General features: G+C 44.6%; 7 protein-coding genes across 8 annotated transcripts; 5 read left to right on the forward strand and 2 right to left on the reverse strand.

The window, feature by feature from the left end:
• The first annotated feature begins 1,727 nt into the window (after positions 1 to 1,727).
• TrAFT101_009631 (uncharacterized protein) lies at positions 1,728 to 2,624 on the forward strand. Its single transcript, XM_024908094.2, has 2 exons — positions 1,728 to 1,988; positions 2,062 to 2,624. The coding sequence occupies exons 1-2, from the start codon at positions 1,816 to 1,818 to the stop codon at positions 2,330 to 2,332; spliced, it is 444 nt and encodes a 147-aa protein (XP_024761433.2). The 5' UTR covers positions 1,728 to 1,815; the 3' UTR covers positions 2,333 to 2,624.
• Positions 2,625 to 2,755: 131 nt separating this feature from the next.
• TrAFT101_009632 (uncharacterized protein) lies at positions 2,756 to 5,607 on the forward strand. 2 transcript variants are annotated; one of them, XM_066128717.1, is made up of 7 exons: positions 2,756 to 2,863; positions 2,970 to 3,049; positions 3,113 to 3,509; positions 3,576 to 3,774; positions 3,836 to 3,867; positions 3,933 to 5,294; positions 5,383 to 5,607. In XM_066128717.1, the coding sequence occupies exons 3-7, from the start codon at positions 3,498 to 3,500 to the stop codon at positions 5,431 to 5,433; spliced, it is 1,656 nt and encodes a 551-aa protein (XP_065984837.1). In that variant the 5' UTR covers positions 2,756 to 2,863; positions 2,970 to 3,049; positions 3,113 to 3,497; the 3' UTR covers positions 5,434 to 5,607. The 2 variants fall into 2 exon arrangements, with proteins under 2 accessions (XP_065984837.1, XP_024761432.2); XM_024899983.2 differs by having other exon boundaries at positions 2,756 to 3,049.
• Positions 5,399 to 7,617, reverse strand: TrAFT101_009633 (uncharacterized protein). Its single transcript, XM_024909791.2, has 2 exons — positions 7,025 to 7,617; positions 5,399 to 6,957 (listed from the first exon to the last, which is right to left on the reverse strand). The coding sequence occupies exons 1-2, from the start codon at positions 7,496 to 7,498 to the stop codon at positions 5,782 to 5,784; spliced, it is 1,650 nt and encodes a 549-aa protein (XP_024761431.2). The 5' UTR covers positions 7,499 to 7,617; the 3' UTR covers positions 5,399 to 5,781.
• A 2,873-nt stretch (positions 7,618 to 10,490) lies between these two features.
• On the reverse strand, positions 10,491 to 12,278 carry TrAFT101_009634 (uncharacterized protein). The gene is made up of 4 exons (XM_024909790.2): positions 11,878 to 12,278; positions 11,504 to 11,817; positions 11,305 to 11,435; positions 10,491 to 11,248 (listed from the first exon to the last, which is right to left on the reverse strand). Exons 1-4 carry the CDS (start codon positions 12,260 to 12,262, stop codon positions 10,522 to 10,524), a joined length of 1,557 nt encoding a protein of 518 aa, XP_024761428.2. The 5' UTR covers positions 12,263 to 12,278; the 3' UTR covers positions 10,491 to 10,521.
• Positions 12,279 to 12,728: 450 nt separating this feature from the next.
• On the forward strand, positions 12,729 to 15,038 carry TrAFT101_009635 (uncharacterized protein). The gene is made up of 2 exons (XM_024910970.2): positions 12,729 to 13,117; positions 13,178 to 15,038. Exon 2 carries the CDS (start codon positions 13,341 to 13,343, stop codon positions 14,829 to 14,831), a length of 1,491 nt encoding a protein of 496 aa, XP_024761427.2. The 5' UTR covers positions 12,729 to 13,117; positions 13,178 to 13,340; the 3' UTR covers positions 14,832 to 15,038.
• A 73-nt stretch (positions 15,039 to 15,111) lies between these two features.
• TrAFT101_009636 (uncharacterized protein) lies at positions 15,112 to 15,848 on the forward strand (the record flags this gene model as incomplete). Its single annotated transcript, XM_066128718.1, has 4 exons — positions 15,112 to 15,149; positions 15,406 to 15,426; positions 15,534 to 15,626; positions 15,680 to 15,848. The coding sequence occupies 4 exons, from the start codon at positions 15,112 to 15,114 to the stop codon at positions 15,846 to 15,848; spliced, it is 321 nt and encodes a 106-aa protein (XP_065984838.1).
• Positions 15,537 to 16,771, forward strand: TrAFT101_009637 (uncharacterized protein). The gene is made up of 4 exons (XM_024900111.2): positions 15,537 to 15,626; positions 15,680 to 16,050; positions 16,191 to 16,239; positions 16,295 to 16,771. The coding sequence occupies exons 2-4, from the start codon at positions 16,045 to 16,047 to the stop codon at positions 16,678 to 16,680; spliced, it is 441 nt and encodes a 146-aa protein (XP_024761426.2). The 5' UTR covers positions 15,537 to 15,626; positions 15,680 to 16,044; the 3' UTR covers positions 16,681 to 16,771.
• Positions 16,772 to 17,669: the final 898 nt, after the last annotated feature.

Consider the following 17,669-nt stretch of genomic DNA (forward strand, 5'->3'; position numbering starts at 1 on the left):
TTCTATCATGAATGCACCGGCCTCGGCATTTTCTCTGTTACGGCGATACCATGTATAATTTATTTGCTCTATGTTAGATCAAATGTAGATTGCCACCCGCTGCTGCCAAGAAACATGGAGTCAGCTTTGCTCTCCGTTGGCAAACAGGCCAATATCACAACAAAGCCTAGGGCGAAGGCGTCTATCGGTTCTCAGATGTAATGATATTATATCGTTTTAATGTTACAAACATATATGTATGCAGTCTACTCTGCACAGTTACTTCGCTTTCTAGATTTAGGCCAGTCCTGGACCAAGCAAAGCTTAGCTATGTTTCCTGCTACCACATATCTGGTGATGAGCATTTCTGGTGGTGAGGACAGGCGGGAATCAGAGTTTCAACGCGGAGAATACTTTTACTTAGGCGCATACTTAGTATACTGCAGATTCGTGCAAGTATTAAAATTCTCAAGTCCAGACGCCAGGCCTCGCTGCTAGGCAAGTATTTGCATGTAGCAAGTATGGGCTCGTGTCTGTGCACATACATTGACTGCCTCCGACAACTGCCGTTCCGCGGCAACAAGTGCTATTAGAGCCACATTGCATTTTCCCAGTTTGTCTGCTCTCGCTTGTTCAATAGCGTGCATGTAAGTGGCGCGACCAGCCCCGAGCGCAGCCATAACTGCCACGGCTGCCTCAGAGTTTTCAACCCCTAGCAAATAAAGCCAGGCCTGCTGATACATTTTCTTCACCCGGAGGACCTTACTCTTCAGTTTGCGGTAAGAAACCTCAACAAGCAGTCTAGATGAACAAAAATTCACGACAAGCAAGCCCTCCTGTGGACGTACTTGCTTCAGAACCCAACCCCTATTACGATGCGCCTCCGGCCATTCCTAACAATGAGTCAACGACCCCAGCAGCACGAACAAGAAACGCGTTCGTAGGTGCGCTTCATGCATTTGGTCAGGATAAAAATAGGTAACGGCTTTAATACCTTCTAAAACTTGAAAAGTTTTTGAAACTGAATATCTTTCTAGTCCAATCTACATTTCTATCGTAGCTCCGAGCTTGGCCTATTTTTTCTGCAAGGTCAGTGGAGGTTCAAACTGTGGCTATCTAGGCCTTTGCGTAACGACCTTTTTATCAATCGTTCATTTTGCAGCAACGAATTACGCCGCAGCATCTTGCGATAATACAAATCAGCATATCGGAAACGACTCTTTCATTCTGCTGAGCTTATCACTTTGTTCGTTTTGTTACTTTTGTATTCGTAATTTCCACAGCGAATATGTAGTTAGTACAGACGCTTGCAAAATATCCACCAAATAGAGTAAAATGGGACTCGTGATGCGTCTTCTCCGTGATACGCGTTACAAGTAAAAAGCCATCGCCTTGATGAGCTATTTTTCTCTCTAGATTGAGCTTCGTCGATGCTATATACTTGGAGATATGGCTAAGCTTCGTAAAAGCTTGCAGACGAGGTAAAAGCTTTCCGAGGTAATACACTATACGTAGTACGATCGACTGTGGATTTGTACAAGGGATTGTACACGCCTAACCATGTGACGATATAACATACTAGTATTCATAAACTTGCGGTCCAGAAACTGCATTACAATAATAGCCACCTGTGCTCTTTGGTTGCCTCCGACAACAGCCGTTCCGCGTCTCTTGTCCATTTGTGTAGTAGCGTAAGGATGCGGCCAGCACCGCCACTCCCCCCTCAGCTCTTTTTAACCCGCCAGCCAACAAATCTAGGATATTCTTGCATCATCATCACCGGCGAACCTTACTCCTCAGCCGAGACAAGTATCTTTAACAAGCAAGCAAATCGAGATGGAGGAAAAACCACAGCAAGGGAGCCCGCCTCCAGAAGTCCTAATGCCGAAGCCCGCATCCCCTTACGAGGCGCCATCTCCCACGCTTGACAATGAGAGAACGACCCTAGCGGCGCGAGCTAAAAGCGCAATCGTCAGCGCATTTTGCGTTTTTGGCCAGAGTAGATATAGGTAGGTATCACCTCTAATGTTCTCCATACTTACATTCAAGAATATTTCAACTAAATGGCTTCTTTATTATTAGCCCAATCTACGCCATTGTCATTGTCCCTCGCTCGGTCGATTATTTCTGCGAAACTAGTCAGGAATGTGTAAACTGTCGTGATTTGAGCTTTTCTGTAATGATTATTCTAGCAGCGGTTCACTTTGCGGCGGTGAATTACACGGGAGGTTTTCGCAGCAATGAGAATCAGCGACCTGGAATTCACTCCCTTCTTCTACTGGCCTTTTTGATATATGAATTCTGTTATTCTGTGTATTATTTCATAGCGGGAAATGCGTACCACTGGTACTGAGCCATGAGGCTTTTTTGCAATCAGGATCGTATTATGCCAAGTCTACATGTACTTAATTGGTCAGTATACGGCCATTAATTATGCATAATTCTTTTTCAAATAATCCTACTAGTTAGTCATTGCGTTGTCTTGCGCTACTACGGATACAAAAGGCGCGCTTCCGCCTAAGTGGTGCCACTCTGAGCTTTAAAAGACTACATGTAGATTGGACATCACACTTTTGCATACTTTGTAGGATAACTGTACTAGTCAGGTGATTTTATGTTAATTTTATGTTAATAGATAGATACGTTAGAAAAATTCTTTTTTTTTCTCTACCTCTTCATTTCAAAACTGATTTTCCGAAAATGGTGGTGCGATTATAACTTTTTTTTATAAGATGCGATGCTATTCGATCGAGTCAGATCATGACCAATCACGAACCATGACAAATAACCCGAGATCTCCGAGATTTCCGATATCCAAATAAGTGGCATGGATTTAGTAGCTTCACTTACTTGGAGGACATGCGTGAATCTACTTTGACAAAGGGTAAGAAGAAATTAATGAAGGACGCGTGTGACATTTAGTTACACAAAAGTCTTATACCTTGCGCATAATGGAGCCTCGCTCACCTACTACTGGTTCATTATCTCAGAATTCTCAACAGCCTCTCCGAAAACGAAGACACCAAAAGCCCCGAGTGTTATTGTCCTGCACCACCTGCAGAAAAGATAAGTATGAGACAGCCCTTACCATAACTGAAATCTCCCTTTTTGCTCATGATGTTCAACTATTCAGGCTGAAGTGTGATCGGAGAAAGCCCTGCGCAACGTGCGTGAAACGACATCGGGAAGCATCTTGCACCTACGGCCGTGAAAGGCCAGCTCCAGCAAATGTGGCAGGAGGTTCGATATTTGACGATCGCCTACGTGTTGACGACCGTTTGCGTTCATTTGACGGAAGACTTCGGCATTTGGAAGATAAGATATCCACGAGAAACCCACCTTGGCCCGAACTTCGAGATGCCCAGTTGCCTTGCCCTACAACACGCCGCAGTGGCTCTGATACAATTTCATGTCGAGTAGTCTCAAATCTTTCGCCTAATTCGACCTTTCTATATGATTTATCGCGGCCGATAAATGACGATACGCTATTCACAAATACAACCCATTGGCTGGCCATCATGAATGACGCTGTCAGTTGCCTGTTATGAATAAGAATCCATTCATGCACTTATAAATTACTAACTCACCACCAATAGACTGCCGAGCTCGGGAGATGTAACATCAATTTTGGGCATGGCATCGGAAATAAGCAACAAAGGAATTGCCAAGGCCCAGCGCTACTCACAGGCTTTTTCAAAGACACGATATTTATGGAGCAGCTCGGAAAATTACCACCACGAGAAGCAGCCGATACGCTTGTGTACCGTTGTCTGAATTCTGTGGAACCGTTCTTGAGTAAGACCACTTCTAATTCTTTTGGCAAACTTGGCCCATCTAATTTAGACGCTGTGAACAGTTACTATACACGCCCCAACTTTCAAACAAGAGGTACTATTTAATTAGTTATCTAAAATTTAGCTGCCTGCTATCTCTCCCTTGCTAACTATTGGCAGTATTTGGAATTCTGGCAAAATCCAGAAAGCTTTCCTCCAGCCTGGCTCTCGCTGCTTTATGGAATTTTATGCTGTAGTATTTGGATGGACCATACCACTGACTCTAATGTTGCAGGCTTGAGCCTACCCAGTGATTTTGAGTTTTATCGTATTCAGAGCGCAGCCTTCTTAGCGAAATCCGATATGGCGATTCCTGGAAAATACAAGGTTGAAGCGGCTGTTGTTTATTTGGGGATGGAATACGTGCGGACCGATAACTTGAAGACTGATGTGTCTGTTTTGCTGGGGCTAGTGTCGCGACTCGCCATTGTGAGTGGATATCATCGTGACACTCAGATCTATAACCAAATAACAACCTTCGAAGCCGAAATGCGGCGAAGAGCATGGCTCACACTTTTGGTGACAGATTGTGTTGTAGCATATGAGACCGGGCTGCCTCGAGCGGTGCCCAGTGGATTAGGAGACGCGAAACGCCCTCGCAATTTGCTGGACGAAGACTTTGATCCCTTCACTCTGGACCTGCCGCCAGCTCGAATCGCTACGGGAGCTTGTAACAGAATGGTGTATATGGAAAAGATGGATGCGATATTGTCTATGGCTGCCGATATTGCAGATTCAGCACCTGGCCTCACATCTCAGCCTGAGAAAGTTGCCAAGCTATGCGAACAATTGAATGCTATCAGAGATAGTATTCCTACGGTCCTTCGCATTGCATCAACTGGATCATCTATTACAGATGAAAAAATGGCTATTTGGAGATCCAATTTAGAGATGACATACCAGCGTACTTGCTGTGTCTTACATCGACCGTTCCTCACACAGGAACCAATGGACTACCAAACGCAGTCTTTTCGAGAGACGTGCGTTTCTGCAGCACAAAGAATACTGGAACTAGAAAACGAAATTTTCCAGGTCTATTCGCGTAAAACTTCAAATAGGCATAGGATTTGGTTCGGGGCCTCTCGTTGCGTTTCCGATGGGCTGACGGCAGCAATGGTAATATGCCTAGAGCTCGTGTATCGGAGGGAAGGAAAGGGGCCAATGAATCCTGTGGCCTCTGATCAGCTAATTCAGCTCTTGAAAAGCTTATACATGAGCTGGAAATCCGCTCCAAGAATTTCTTTTGAGTTTGACGAAGCCACCAAAATTCTTGCTGTTATGCTGCGTCGACTCGGAATTTGTAGTCAAGGTCGAAATACAGATGAAGCTGGCTCATCTAGGCAAGTGGAGTGCTGCAGCTCAGACCTAATACCTCAAGAGACTTGTCCTATACACGGCGTGGAAGATGAGGATTTAGTATCTTCACAAAACGCAATTTATGAGCTACTAAGCATTGATACGATGGAAGATATATTTGATTGGGTAAGAATTATTCTACATCCCAAGCTTTAATGATATTCAAGTTGCACAATATTGTATAAGAGAAATCAGCTGATGGGTGGAATTACAGACTCTTTGGGATCATGAGATGCATCTCCTTGATAATAGATCCTATAATTGAGTTTATAAGAAAACCAGAGAGTGAAGTAAAAGAAGAGCAAAAACCACATATCTTATCTAGGATGGGTATATAGCAGAAGAATGTAAACAAATGATCGAAATGCGGTCATAATGAATGTTCGCTTCTCTATAGTACAGTAGTAGCGTATCTGAAATATAAATTGTTATGAAAGGGACAGAAAGATTTTATACATAATTAAATATTGCAATATTGCAAATCAAGGGAAAGTCCTAGGCAGACCTTTCTTTTAATCTTATGCTTGAACCTTGCGACTTACTCTGGAGGCCCCATAGCATCTCTAATTTGGCCTGTTGCCTCGCAAGCTATCCGTTCGCAAACTGCAGCCACTTACAGTTGCACCGGATACTTCTCGCGGATGACTTTTCCGTATTGAGAAAAGAAGATGGGAACGGGAATGAATGCGAGTGAAATGAAGCCTAGCAGGGAATTTCCCCATCCGAGGCTGAGTGTCGCAAAGAGTCTTGGGCCAGCAAGTGGGAGCAGAGCGCCTAGTGGCGATCGAGAAGCAACGAGGGCAGCACTTCCTGATGCTGCATGAGTCGGGTACGAGTCAATGATATAGGTCTGAATGGGGAGGTATAAGCCCATCAATCCAAAGCCGAACGGTACCATGCCGATGATTGGGACAATCCAGTGAACATCTTTGTCGGTCGTCCAACCGTACCAAAAGAAGCTGATGGGGCAAAAGGCTGCGTAAAAAATCATCATGGGTAGCCTCATCTCTGGTTCGAATTTGCCGCCGTTACGCTGTGCCATTTTTGCCATTATCCGATCGTTGGTGAGTGCGGTTAGTATTAATCCAGCCATGAAACCGATGCCAATGCCCAAATAAGCCAACCCTGATAAACCGGTTGAGAAGCCGTACTTGCCTTTGAATACTGAAGGAATGGTAGTGAAAAAAAGATAGAGTAATCCATACTCCAATGCCAGATATGTTGAGAGAAGAAAGACAATGGGGGATTTGCAGAACAAGAGAATCGGTCGTTCCATGCCCATTCTCAGCTTCGCCAATATAGAGGTATCAGCTCCCAGCTTTGCGTAAGCACTGTGGACATCATTCCTGCCTAACTCCTTTGCGAGCTGCTTAGTTTTCCATTCAATGAGAACAGGGGCATAAGTCTCACGATTGAGAATCTCAATGCCAGCAGAGGTGATGCCTCCAACTATCAGAAGAACCCAAAACACCCAGCGCCAACCCACAGTCTCGCTAATGAATCCTCCACAGATTGGCCCAACTACAGGGCCTAGCAATGGCCCCATGCTCCAGACAGATGTCGCTAGCCCACGGCTCTCAATGGGGAAGAGGTCAGCGATCACGCCGGCTCCCAAAGTCAAACACCCGGAGCCGCCCACGCCAGAAAGCAGCCGGAACACAATCAAACTTGCAATATTCGGGGCTTTTGCACAGCCTATTTGCCATATGACAAAAAACCAGTTCGCACTGCTGAGAACAATTCGGCGACCGTAGATTTCACTCAGAGGCGCAAGTAAGAGGGGGCCAAACTGCATCCAAAATCAGTATATATACCTACTTCTTTCTCTTCGAATATGCTCTAGTGGCGGGACATACTGAATAACCTAGCAAATAGATGCTCACAGTAAAAGAAAGTATAGCTTCATTGGTAACCCCGAAATCGGCCCCGACATATTCAATAGCGGGTGACAGCATGCTGGACGCGAGCGGCGAGACGAAAGTGATGCCGGCCATCAACGCCAACAACCCCCATTTACGACTTGACGGAAAGTTTTGGGGGTTTTTGGGGTCATCTTGCCCATCCCAGCCAACAATGCCTTCACCGAGATTTGTTTCTGGGAAGTGAGGCGTATCTGGTTTCGTACCATGGGTATCCTTTTCGACAGATTTCTCAATGTCTGGCGGCGGTCTAGAATTGCTATCCGATGACCAATTTGCATTGGTGGACTTCGAAGCATTATTGGTATTTTCCATATCATCTGTGGAAATTTCCTTGTCTTTTAACTGAAGTTGTGACATATTTTGAGAGCTAATCTCGACTGGTCCGGCAAAGAGGGCGCGTGAAGACATACAGAAAAAGAAGTTCGGTGGGCAGTACTATAGGAGGCGAATTTGAGTGATTCATTTTCGAGCCTATCCCCGGATTTTTATTCATTTGTATTTTTTTAGGAATTGGTATCCAGAATCCCATCTGTGTCAGATTTGTAAGGTGTTTAGATTTGTCAATTTCGCGGACTTTATCGCACATCTCGGTTTTGTCGCAAATATCGGATTTCACGGTTACCCCACATTCTGCCAAGCAAAGTATAAGTAAGAGAAATCTCGTCCGTGAAACTTGACACTGCATTTAATCTTTAACCTGCCCGCAAAACTGGAAAACTCAAGATCAAGAGTTTTGACTGCCTCCCCAAGTTCCTGGAAAGCAAATGCTCTTTAATTGCTATCATCTTTATCCCCGAAGAAATTCGTAAAGCAATCCCTCCAACAGCAATTTTCAATCAGATCAATTTTCTGTTCATAACGCTAAGCACGTTGTTGACTCTGTTAACGATGGGCTCCTTCGCCGCTTCCTTACCGTCTGGATATATCATCCAAGATGGGTACCCGCCCATATCGGACTATCTCAACCTTCGTTTAATCTCTGGCCTCACTCCGAAAACTTCTTCACAAGCTATCGAGATCCCCAAAGGCAGTTGGTATGGTTGCTTTATAACTTCGGAAGAAGACAATTCAGTCATTGGAATGGGTCGCATTATTGGCGATGGCGGATGGTACTTTCACATAGCGGACATGGCAATTCATCCACAGCACCAACGAAAGGGTTTAGGAGAACAGATTCTGAAGAGGCTTTTATGGGAAATTGAAGCAAAAGCTCCCAAGGACGGAGTACCTTATATCACACTTATGGCAGATGCGCCTGGAAGAAAATTATACCAGAAGAATGGATTCGTTGAAACGGCCCCCCATTCACTTGGTATGGTTTTGAAGAAACCTTTAAACGGTACACTATGAAGCTGCTATCGGTATGACTAAGATCATATCACCAAACAACCATGTTAGAGGCAGAGCGAAGTTGTCAGATTGGCGATGACGGGTAGAGCCTTCTAGAACCACTTGGGACACATATAGAAAAATACAGAATTAGACTTGGACATATGAGATTTAAAAAAGAATAAAAGAAAGTCTATATTTTACAATAAGAGTAACTAAACGGCCAATACTTCTCCAGCACAATCTTCCCTAATTCACCTAGTGTCGCACGACTTTAAATGCGTCGCCTCGATTATACCTTTCAGCTCAATTACTTAAGCATATGCGTACCAGCCTGCTCATTTCCACTAACTCTCGAATACTCAGTCAACTCTTCAAATCCCACCACAGGAGTCTTTTTTCGAAATAAGAGCCCAAAAGACCAAACATTTGCAATCTTCTGCAAAATCGATCGATTGTCCGGTATCACTTCCAACATGGCCTCGGTTCCATCTTGTGCTAAATAGATATTAGGATTCCTTGGCAACAGGCGACCTGCATTCCATACATTCCATAGTAGTGAGTTGAGAAGCATAAGAGTAGCCTCGAAAATATAGAAGTAGACTTCGTACCGCAAAAGAGGGTTTAGTTGTTTCAGCACCTCAATATTAGTAATATCTACCTTTGTATTGCCAGTATGTTCCACCAGACGATAGACACATCTTATGAAGATTAGCGTCATACTCATATATAGCGTAGGTAGAAGAGTTTTGATAGCCTTGGATTGTACCGAAGCTTTTTTACACCTCGTATGAAAAGTAGCAGTCATACAGACAAAAATAGTGATAACGATGAGTTGAATGACAAGGACGGCCATTATTAGGTGGCTTCCAAGCTTTTGTGTGCCGGGTGATGCCGATGGATTAGCGGATAAGGAGGCTCCGACACCATTCAAGGCTTCGACCAAAGCCATGAGGCCTCCAAACACAAGAAGGACTTTAGAAGCAGGGAGAGGAGCGCAGTGAGGGACGTAATAAAATATGCGGCCGAGGACATGGTAATTCGAGAGCTCAAGAAGTGGCCTGCAGAAGCAAAATATCCATTAGTCACGAGAGATTGGCCATACTTGGCATGGATTCGTAACCTACGGGCATGCATATATAAAGACCTGACTTAGGATAAAAACAATCAGAGTGGCACTTCCATCTGGATCATAAATATAGTGATAAGACGAGTATTCTCTAAGAGCAAAGCCCGCAGCGAATATTACGGCGCAAACGGAGTGCAATCCGATCAATTTAAATGACCTGTAATGGCTGAGCTTTAGAGTTAGTGAATATCCTGCTAATTTTAGTCTTTTCTGGAAGTAGGTAATAGTTACAAGCATTGCCAAATATGAAAGACAGCAGAAATGGCGAAAGCTATGGCGAAGACGATTGGAGCTCCTTTATTGGGGGCGTAGACATACAGGCTATACAAAACTACAACCCGTTAGTTTGGTATTCTCATTGATGAGGTTAATAGTTTGGTATTCTTACTTGGATCGCCTTCTGCCATTGTGAAACGAACAAAGACAAAAGAAAAGTCGAATTTTGTGTGAAAGTAAAAGTAAGATGACAGGCAATTACATTTGTTGACAGCTCAATGCATATTGTAGGCGTCTAGAAGTAGTGAATAGAAGAATGGAAACACACATATATATAAAAGGGTTTGCCAATAAAATAAAGAAATCAAGAATCTGAGAAAAGTGAAGAGCAAAAAGAAAGGAATCATGGTGACTTTGGGGCTTTTATCAACTTTGCCAGAGCTTTCAAAAGAGAGGCTCAAAAGCAGCCAACCGGTCCTAATGCAACAAGCGCTTTGCCCAATTAGGAGAAAAAAAGTGCCAAGACTTTTAGCTTCCGGCGGTACTTTCCAGACCCACTCTGGCCGCGTATTGTTGTTGACGGCGAGAGTTTCAAGTGCTGGAGAAGGCGGCGATAAGAGTAGGTACATGTATACGGCGAAGGGGTGAGGGTCAAACAACTGTGGTGCATATCGCTAGTGGTTTAATTAAGTTTTGGTTCGTTTTGATCGACGTATTATTAATAACCTCTCGTTACTTTTTATAGCTGGCGGAAGGATCACTTGTAAAGCGGCATGAGGCGGCTTGTATCCACGGCAATCTGCAGCGTGAAGATGTACGGCCTCCCAAAGCAAACATCCCAACGAGTTTCTCCAGAACTCCAAAACTGTTCGAGCGCTCGTTTTGCCGTAAGTGGAACATAGGTGCCAGCATCGTAGCTAAGTTCCGACAGCTGGCTAGCAACAAAGGTGCGCATTGCTTCACTGCCATGGACGGCTTCTGCCCCAAGCACAACCAGCGGCCAAATCATGAACCTCTTCAGCCTTTTACTGGCGAGTGCCTCTTTGAGAAGGGTCTGTAGGACTTCTCCGTGCTCAACACATTGCATACGCAGCGCTGAAGAGTGAGGTAGAACTGATAAACTTTGGAGAGATAAGATGCAGTATAGCGCAACAGCAGCCTGGTACGCTCTGCCTACTAATACCCAGTCTTCGTGACATGAATGTTTAGATTCGGCTAATTTCTGAGGTGAAAAGAAATCGATGCGCTCCAATGTTTCATAGGCTACTTCCTGGAGAGCTTTGGTGTCAAAAACATCAAGCCTTGCACCCTTCATACGCAGGTGGTTGATTTTGAAGATTTCAGGGAACAGCTGTATCGGGCATAGATGAATTTGAGATGCCATAATACTGTATTTTTCAAGTACAAAGTTCAGAGCCTCGACATGTAGATTTGTCATAAAGAGGTCTGAAGCCGGACATGTAGTGTCTCCGATTACTGCCATACTATATAGTGTTAGTTCATTATAACGGCAAAGAGCGATTGAAATATTGTGGCATACGACCAGAAGCAAAGCATCAACGGCTGCATGCTTATTGATGTGCATAGCGCATAGAATCCGCCACGTAACGTAATCAATTTGTATATTGCGCCTAAATGGCATCGCCAGTCAAGCGATCTTCCCTGGTGGATCTGTATAAGAAACGGTCAGGTAAGCACAGGAAATAACTTGGACGTATCCAAGGGTAGAAGTAACTAACGTCTGCAAGTAGGAGTGTCAATATTCCAGCGATAATTGTATCACCGGCACGCTTATCTTCCCTGTTGAGATAGTCATTTAGAGATCGGACAGCGAGGCCCCAGTAGAAATAGAACTTCTCCGTTAGTGGTTTAAGCTGAAGGATATTGCTTGTTTGGTTGATTCGGTGGCTCATGATCATGCACAGCATGCCATACTTCAGATAATCAGGGCTTAGGCGTGCAGCTCGGATATGCGTAGCAGAAATCTGGTAGAGATAGGGATTATGGCCGAAATCATGGATAGGAGCTAAATCTTTATATATGCAGGAATTGACTATCCAGGAGATATTAGCAAACTACCTCTAATTATCGGCACAACTAACATTGAACCTACAGTATTCGAGGGATTGTACGATGACATGAACTTCGTCATTCATCTCAATCTGTGGAATCGTAATATTCATATATTTTTCAACCGTGGTTATATGCCTTATCATGCCTGCTGTTATTTTCTCGTGGTCGTCTTGATATTTTCGCCGTGAATTTTTCTTGTGCTTTTGATCCCGAGATACGACTCTGCCAGGCGTGATCCACTTCAGTCTAGTAGGCTTCACATCACCATATCCTGGACATGGTATGCCAGATGTATGACATCGCTTGCACCCAGGCTCCTTAGAATCACATACTAAACATCGTCGACGGCATTCCCAACAGTGGCGCTTGCCTTGGCCCCCCGTATTTCGCATCCGTTGACTTGGAAGTTCGGAGAACTGAGGCATCGAGCGGCTTATTTTAAACATTTGCGTATTTTTTAGCAAAGAGACAGTTGATGCTGGGGAACTCCAATTGGTTTAGCTGTTTTAAAGCTGCCAGCGCAGAGTTTCAATTGCCCATCTCTATTCAGCTTCGATATTTTTAACTTATGAAAAGGAGGCTACTTTCTAGGCAGCCTTAATAAGCCTGTCAGGGGTGCTTCAAGTTTGCGCCACAGTTCTACGTCAGCAGTCCGCTAGTATCGGGTACACCTACAGTAGTAGTTTCAGGATATATGCACCAATTTATGCCTGTACTTGTAGCCACATGCCCTATTATAGGTTGTGGAATTATGGAGGGTCTGCACATTTCTTGTTTATCGGCATGTATGTGCAAGAAGCCCCTCCGTACGAAAATATTGACCCAGTGTCATTAGTACATTGTCTACTTTGAAGTAAGAATGGGCATATACTCTGTGCAAGAAAGCGAGACAAATACGGCTACATACTTGCGCGCACTGTCAGTTTAGCCGCATTAACTCAATTCCACTATGACAGATCTATCATTTGCATCATGCAAAATCTGTTTCGATCTAGATGAGATCATTATCCGTCAAAAATGCGATGCAGAGGGGTTTTATACCTACTGTTTATGGGATCTCGTTCAATCGGCGAAGCAATGTTTCACATGCGGCCTCATCATGGAGGCATGTAAACACTGCCATCCTCAAGCTGTCGAGAATTCAAGAGTTTATACACTAAGCTTCGCGGCTGATACGAAGTTGTCAAGCGAAAGCCTGTCTTTGGGCGTATGGCCTACTGAGGGCGTGGCGGACATGACTCATAGAACATCTCGAAGGGTGAACATTTATGCAAAACCGGGTAGTTTTTAACACAATAATGAGTTAGTTATCAAGAGAAAGGACTGACAGATGCATATAGGAGAGCCTTGTCCTTGGCCGCTTTTTAAACCGTGGTCAGGTGTCTCGAAGGATAGTGATCATCTTGCTGAGCAAATCTTGAGCTGGATAAAGGATTGTGAGAGACACCACGAAGATTGCCGCATGCCGCATGCGCCAATACTCCCAAGAGAGTTGTTCAAATCATGTCGGATACGATAGGAACTCTCAAAGTCCGTCTTGTCGAACCTAAGTCGCTCACAGAGGGTCGCTATGCGTGTCTTAGCCACTGTTGGGGGAAAACTCAAATCCTAAGAACTGTGTCTGACAACATCAAAAGACTTGGGGATGAGATCCCGTGGAGTTGCTTATCTAAGACATTCCAGGATGCCATCGAATTCAGCCGTATCATCGGCATTGAGTATATTTGGATTGACTCTTTGTGCATCATTCAAGATTCTGCGGATGACTGGGAAAGCGAGGCCGCAAAGATGGCCGATTATTATGCCAACTGTCACATTACCCTAGCAGCAACAGCTGCAATAGATGGAGGCATCGGATTCTTCCCGGAGCTGCCTGAATACGACAAACCATTAGAGATCCAGGGTGTGCATCATGGCCAACGCTATCACCTGATCGCCGAGACAGGAATCTCACATCCGTATGAAGTGCAGCCGGATTCATTACTCATCCCAGAATTTCCTTTGATGACTCGCGGTTGGGTATACCAAGAGCAAATATTGTCCCGCCGTTATGTCCATTTCTGCGCTAAAGAAATTGTCTGGGATTGTCGATCTCAGACCCTCTGTCAGTGTGAATCAAAATATGAGAACACACACTGGGACCTCTTCCGCACAAACTCTAGTAGGAGTATCATGCGCAACAATGTCAAGACTGGAAGGGCAGCTAGGCAACGGGAACTTTGGTACGACAACGTCATGAATATGATGGACCTTGAATTTACCTACATAAGCGACCGGTTGCCAGCCATGGCTGGGATTGTCTCCCAGTTCGCTACCCTGTTTAACACGAGGTATCTCGCCGGGCTGTGGGAGGCCACTTTTATCATTGACAGCTGCTGGTCAATGGACGAGTTTAGTCGTCGACCAAAAGAGCTGAGAAATATTCCGTCATGGTCGTGGGCATCCGTTACCGGAGGAATCGACATCACTTGGTGCCAGCGACCCTTGACAGACGATACCGTCAACATCTTCTCTAAAGTTGTACATATAGACTGTGTATCTGAGGGTCCTTTGTATCTTGGGCGTCTTGGCAAGGGTCTAGTCACGCTGAAGGGACCGGCTCTGAATGCAATTATCAGAGTTCGTACTAATGACGAACCCAACCCGTCTCCCGAGAAACTCTTCACTCTGAATTTTCACAGCGTCGGAGACATTAGTCTCGGGGAATCAACAATCTCCGGTTGGTCTTTCAGTCCGGATGCACCAAACGATGAGACCAATATTTGCGATGATGGGAAGCTGAGGATCATAAAAATGATGGCGGGGCATCTAAAGAGAACAGGAAGAGAGTGGGGGGTATTTCTTGTAGTGCAAAAGGTGGAAAAGCAGGATAATTGGGAGAGAATTGGACTATTATTTGGTAACAGTCTAAGACGAAACCAAGGAGGCAAGGAAGTTTGCTTTTTGAAATGGTTCGAAAGCGCCGCGCAAGAGCAAATAACACAGATTGAGTAATACGGGCAAGAGGTTTAGTGCCTTATGCAGCCTGCATGTAAGGACTATTTCGAGTCTACGGAGTATAGATGCGCGAACTAGGATTGAGAGCTGCAAGACTTCTTCAAGACTTCAATTCTCTTATGTTGTTTGTATTTCGGGTGCGTTAGTAGAGCATATTTCTCAGCCCATTTATTTGAGCGACGGATCTGAGCCCTCCGGCTTGCCGCTAATCTGGAACTGGCGCTACGTTGTGAACTCTGGCCATCGTGAACATGGTTGAGGTTTCCATTAATTCATCATGTGCCAAGTTCATGATATATTGGCTTCTGTGCTGAGGTGAGTACAGTAAATAGAGGTAAGACTACAGTTTTTGAGCGCATGAGACAAACTCGTCTTTCTCGTGCTGACAAACTGACAGTACGTAGATGCCAAATAGTATGTCTCAGTTGAACTCAGAATACGAGTAATAACTGCAGCCACTCTCTCTCAAAATCTGCAGGATCCATGGCCATATACGGAGGTAGCAGTAGTTGCTGTCTTATCTTGCCTCACATGACTCTATGTTATGATGTCACTGACTCTGATGGCTCAGTTTGAAGAGTCATTCGGACAAGTGAGCATAAATGTGGATTGTTATGTAGGGCGGTTTCACGAGGCTATGTTTAACTCACCGCTTTTCACACGAAATTGTCTTTTTCTAAATGGCTTGACCGCGTTAAGCCGTCAAAAATTTTACATCATTGCTGCTGTACTCCGTAATTTTCATGTGTACATGGCATGCTGGATTTATAGATTTCACCGTTCACTGAATTTGTACCTGCCTTGACCCCATCTGTCGGTTTGTCTTGATGTTAATACACGTGTAGCAGCTTCCGCAATACCGAACTAATGATATCATGGGATGGTAGTTATTTACAGCCCTCTATACCGCCTGCCACCGTTCCCAGCATGGCGCCTCAACGGCAATTCCCGCTCTGGTACACGGATCTAGGATTCCTGGTGGAAGGAAGCAGATACGGATGGGAAATTCTCTAGTAGGTCGATAAACTTACACTGGTGGCCAGTAATAAGCAACCACGAAGGCAGGCTAAAATAGCTCTCTCTCCCTTCCGTATTAACGCTTTTCGCAAGTTCGTATTGATACTCTTGTCTCAGATTTTTTGGGTAGGATGCATAGCTGGAGCAACAATACCTTTGGATGAGACGATAATACGGTATTAATACACTATAAATGCTGGTATGCTTTCCTCAAATCTAACCATCTAAACCACCTTCCGCGTCAACGCCGCTTTTGCAAGTCCCCTCCCCGACGCTTTGATACACTTAGTTGCAAACCATATATATCTTTCCTATTGTAACCAATCCGCCGATATGCAGCTCTCAATTATCTTCGCTACACTCATTACAGCTATCACTGCGACCTATGGTATTCTCTCGATAAATTCTAGGTCTATATATATGTATCCTAACAGTTCTTCTAGTGTCATTCGATCCAGGCTATGACGATGGTACACGCACGCTTCGAGATGTATCTTGCTCCGATGGCCCCAATGGACTCATAACCAAGTATCACTGGGAAACTCAGGGCGAAATCCCCCGCTTCCCATATATTGGTGGCGTTCAAGGCACTACCTGGAATTCCCCATTATGCGGCGCTTGCTACAAGCTAGAATATGGTGGCAGAAGTATACATGTCTTGGGCATAGATGCTGTCTATAACGGCGGTTTGAACATTGGCCTACACGCCTTGAATAATCTCACTAATGGCAATGCTGTCGCATGGGGACACGTGGATGCTACTGTTACGCAGGTCTCTGGAAGGAAGTGTGGCCTTGAAGAATACAAGATGTCATCCGGAGATAAGTAAATAATGGCACATGCGGCCCTGGTCATAAAATAGTATCTAGTTCGTCTAAAAATGTGCATTTTAAAATAGGAAGTACTCGTTTATGATCGTGCCAATCTCAGCCAAGCCACTACCTCAGATCAGAGTAATAAGCTTTTCTAGCTTATACTAATCTATTAGTTCAGCTTTAACGCTTTTGACGCGGAAAGAAAATTGGAGACCCATACGATAATAATACGCGGCCGGCAGCGTAAGCCAACGGGTTGCAGCAAGAACAAAATTGGGCTATAAAAGCACAAATGAGTCCCAATATATATACACCCCCTAAAAGGTTTAGGATTCCCTCTCTATATTGGTGACATTACGTATAAAAAATGCCGCCTATCTCAACGTAAAGGAACATACCCCATATGGGTTGTTGGCCTTGTTGTACAATAGGCCAGCCCATTTCATCCACCGCAATTAGCCGCTAACCAGAATTAAACACAATACACCGGCTCTAGTCCATAATTCGCATAATTCGCTGCAGCTTACGCCATACAAAATAGGAAATACGTAGTAGTCCGAACAAAAGCACCTTGCCCCTGGTTCATACCCTTGCAAAAGCCTTGTCAGATAAACTCGTACGTTAAGCGCTGTATCAGTGTGGTAATGCCTATGTAGTTCCAGCGAAGAAGGAACTGAGCGGCTATCGAGAAAACGGCCATAAAGACCTGCCAAATTGCCGCTTATCCGCTTTTGACTCCATACTCTCCTCTCATGTGCCATGGTGCCTGTGCTGCTAAACAGCAACTACTATCATGAGCCAGACCATATCAAGGCATCTATCTATGATGCGTCAATAGATTCATGTGATAGGCGCGCAATGCATGCTACTGTACCCGCACCATCTTCGCTAATCTCATAAGGCTCTGTTTCTCCAATTCTTTGTTGAGATGGCTTCTAGCACGGCTTGATTCCCTGGCATTCCACAGGTTGAAGACGTTGTTACCCCCTCTGAAGGGCGATGG

This window comes from Trichoderma asperellum, chromosome 6 (genome assembly GCF_020647865.1).
Source record: "Trichoderma asperellum chromosome 6, complete sequence".
In the NCBI taxonomy this organism is placed as follows: Eukaryota; Fungi; Ascomycota; class Sordariomycetes; order Hypocreales; family Hypocreaceae; genus Trichoderma; species Trichoderma asperellum.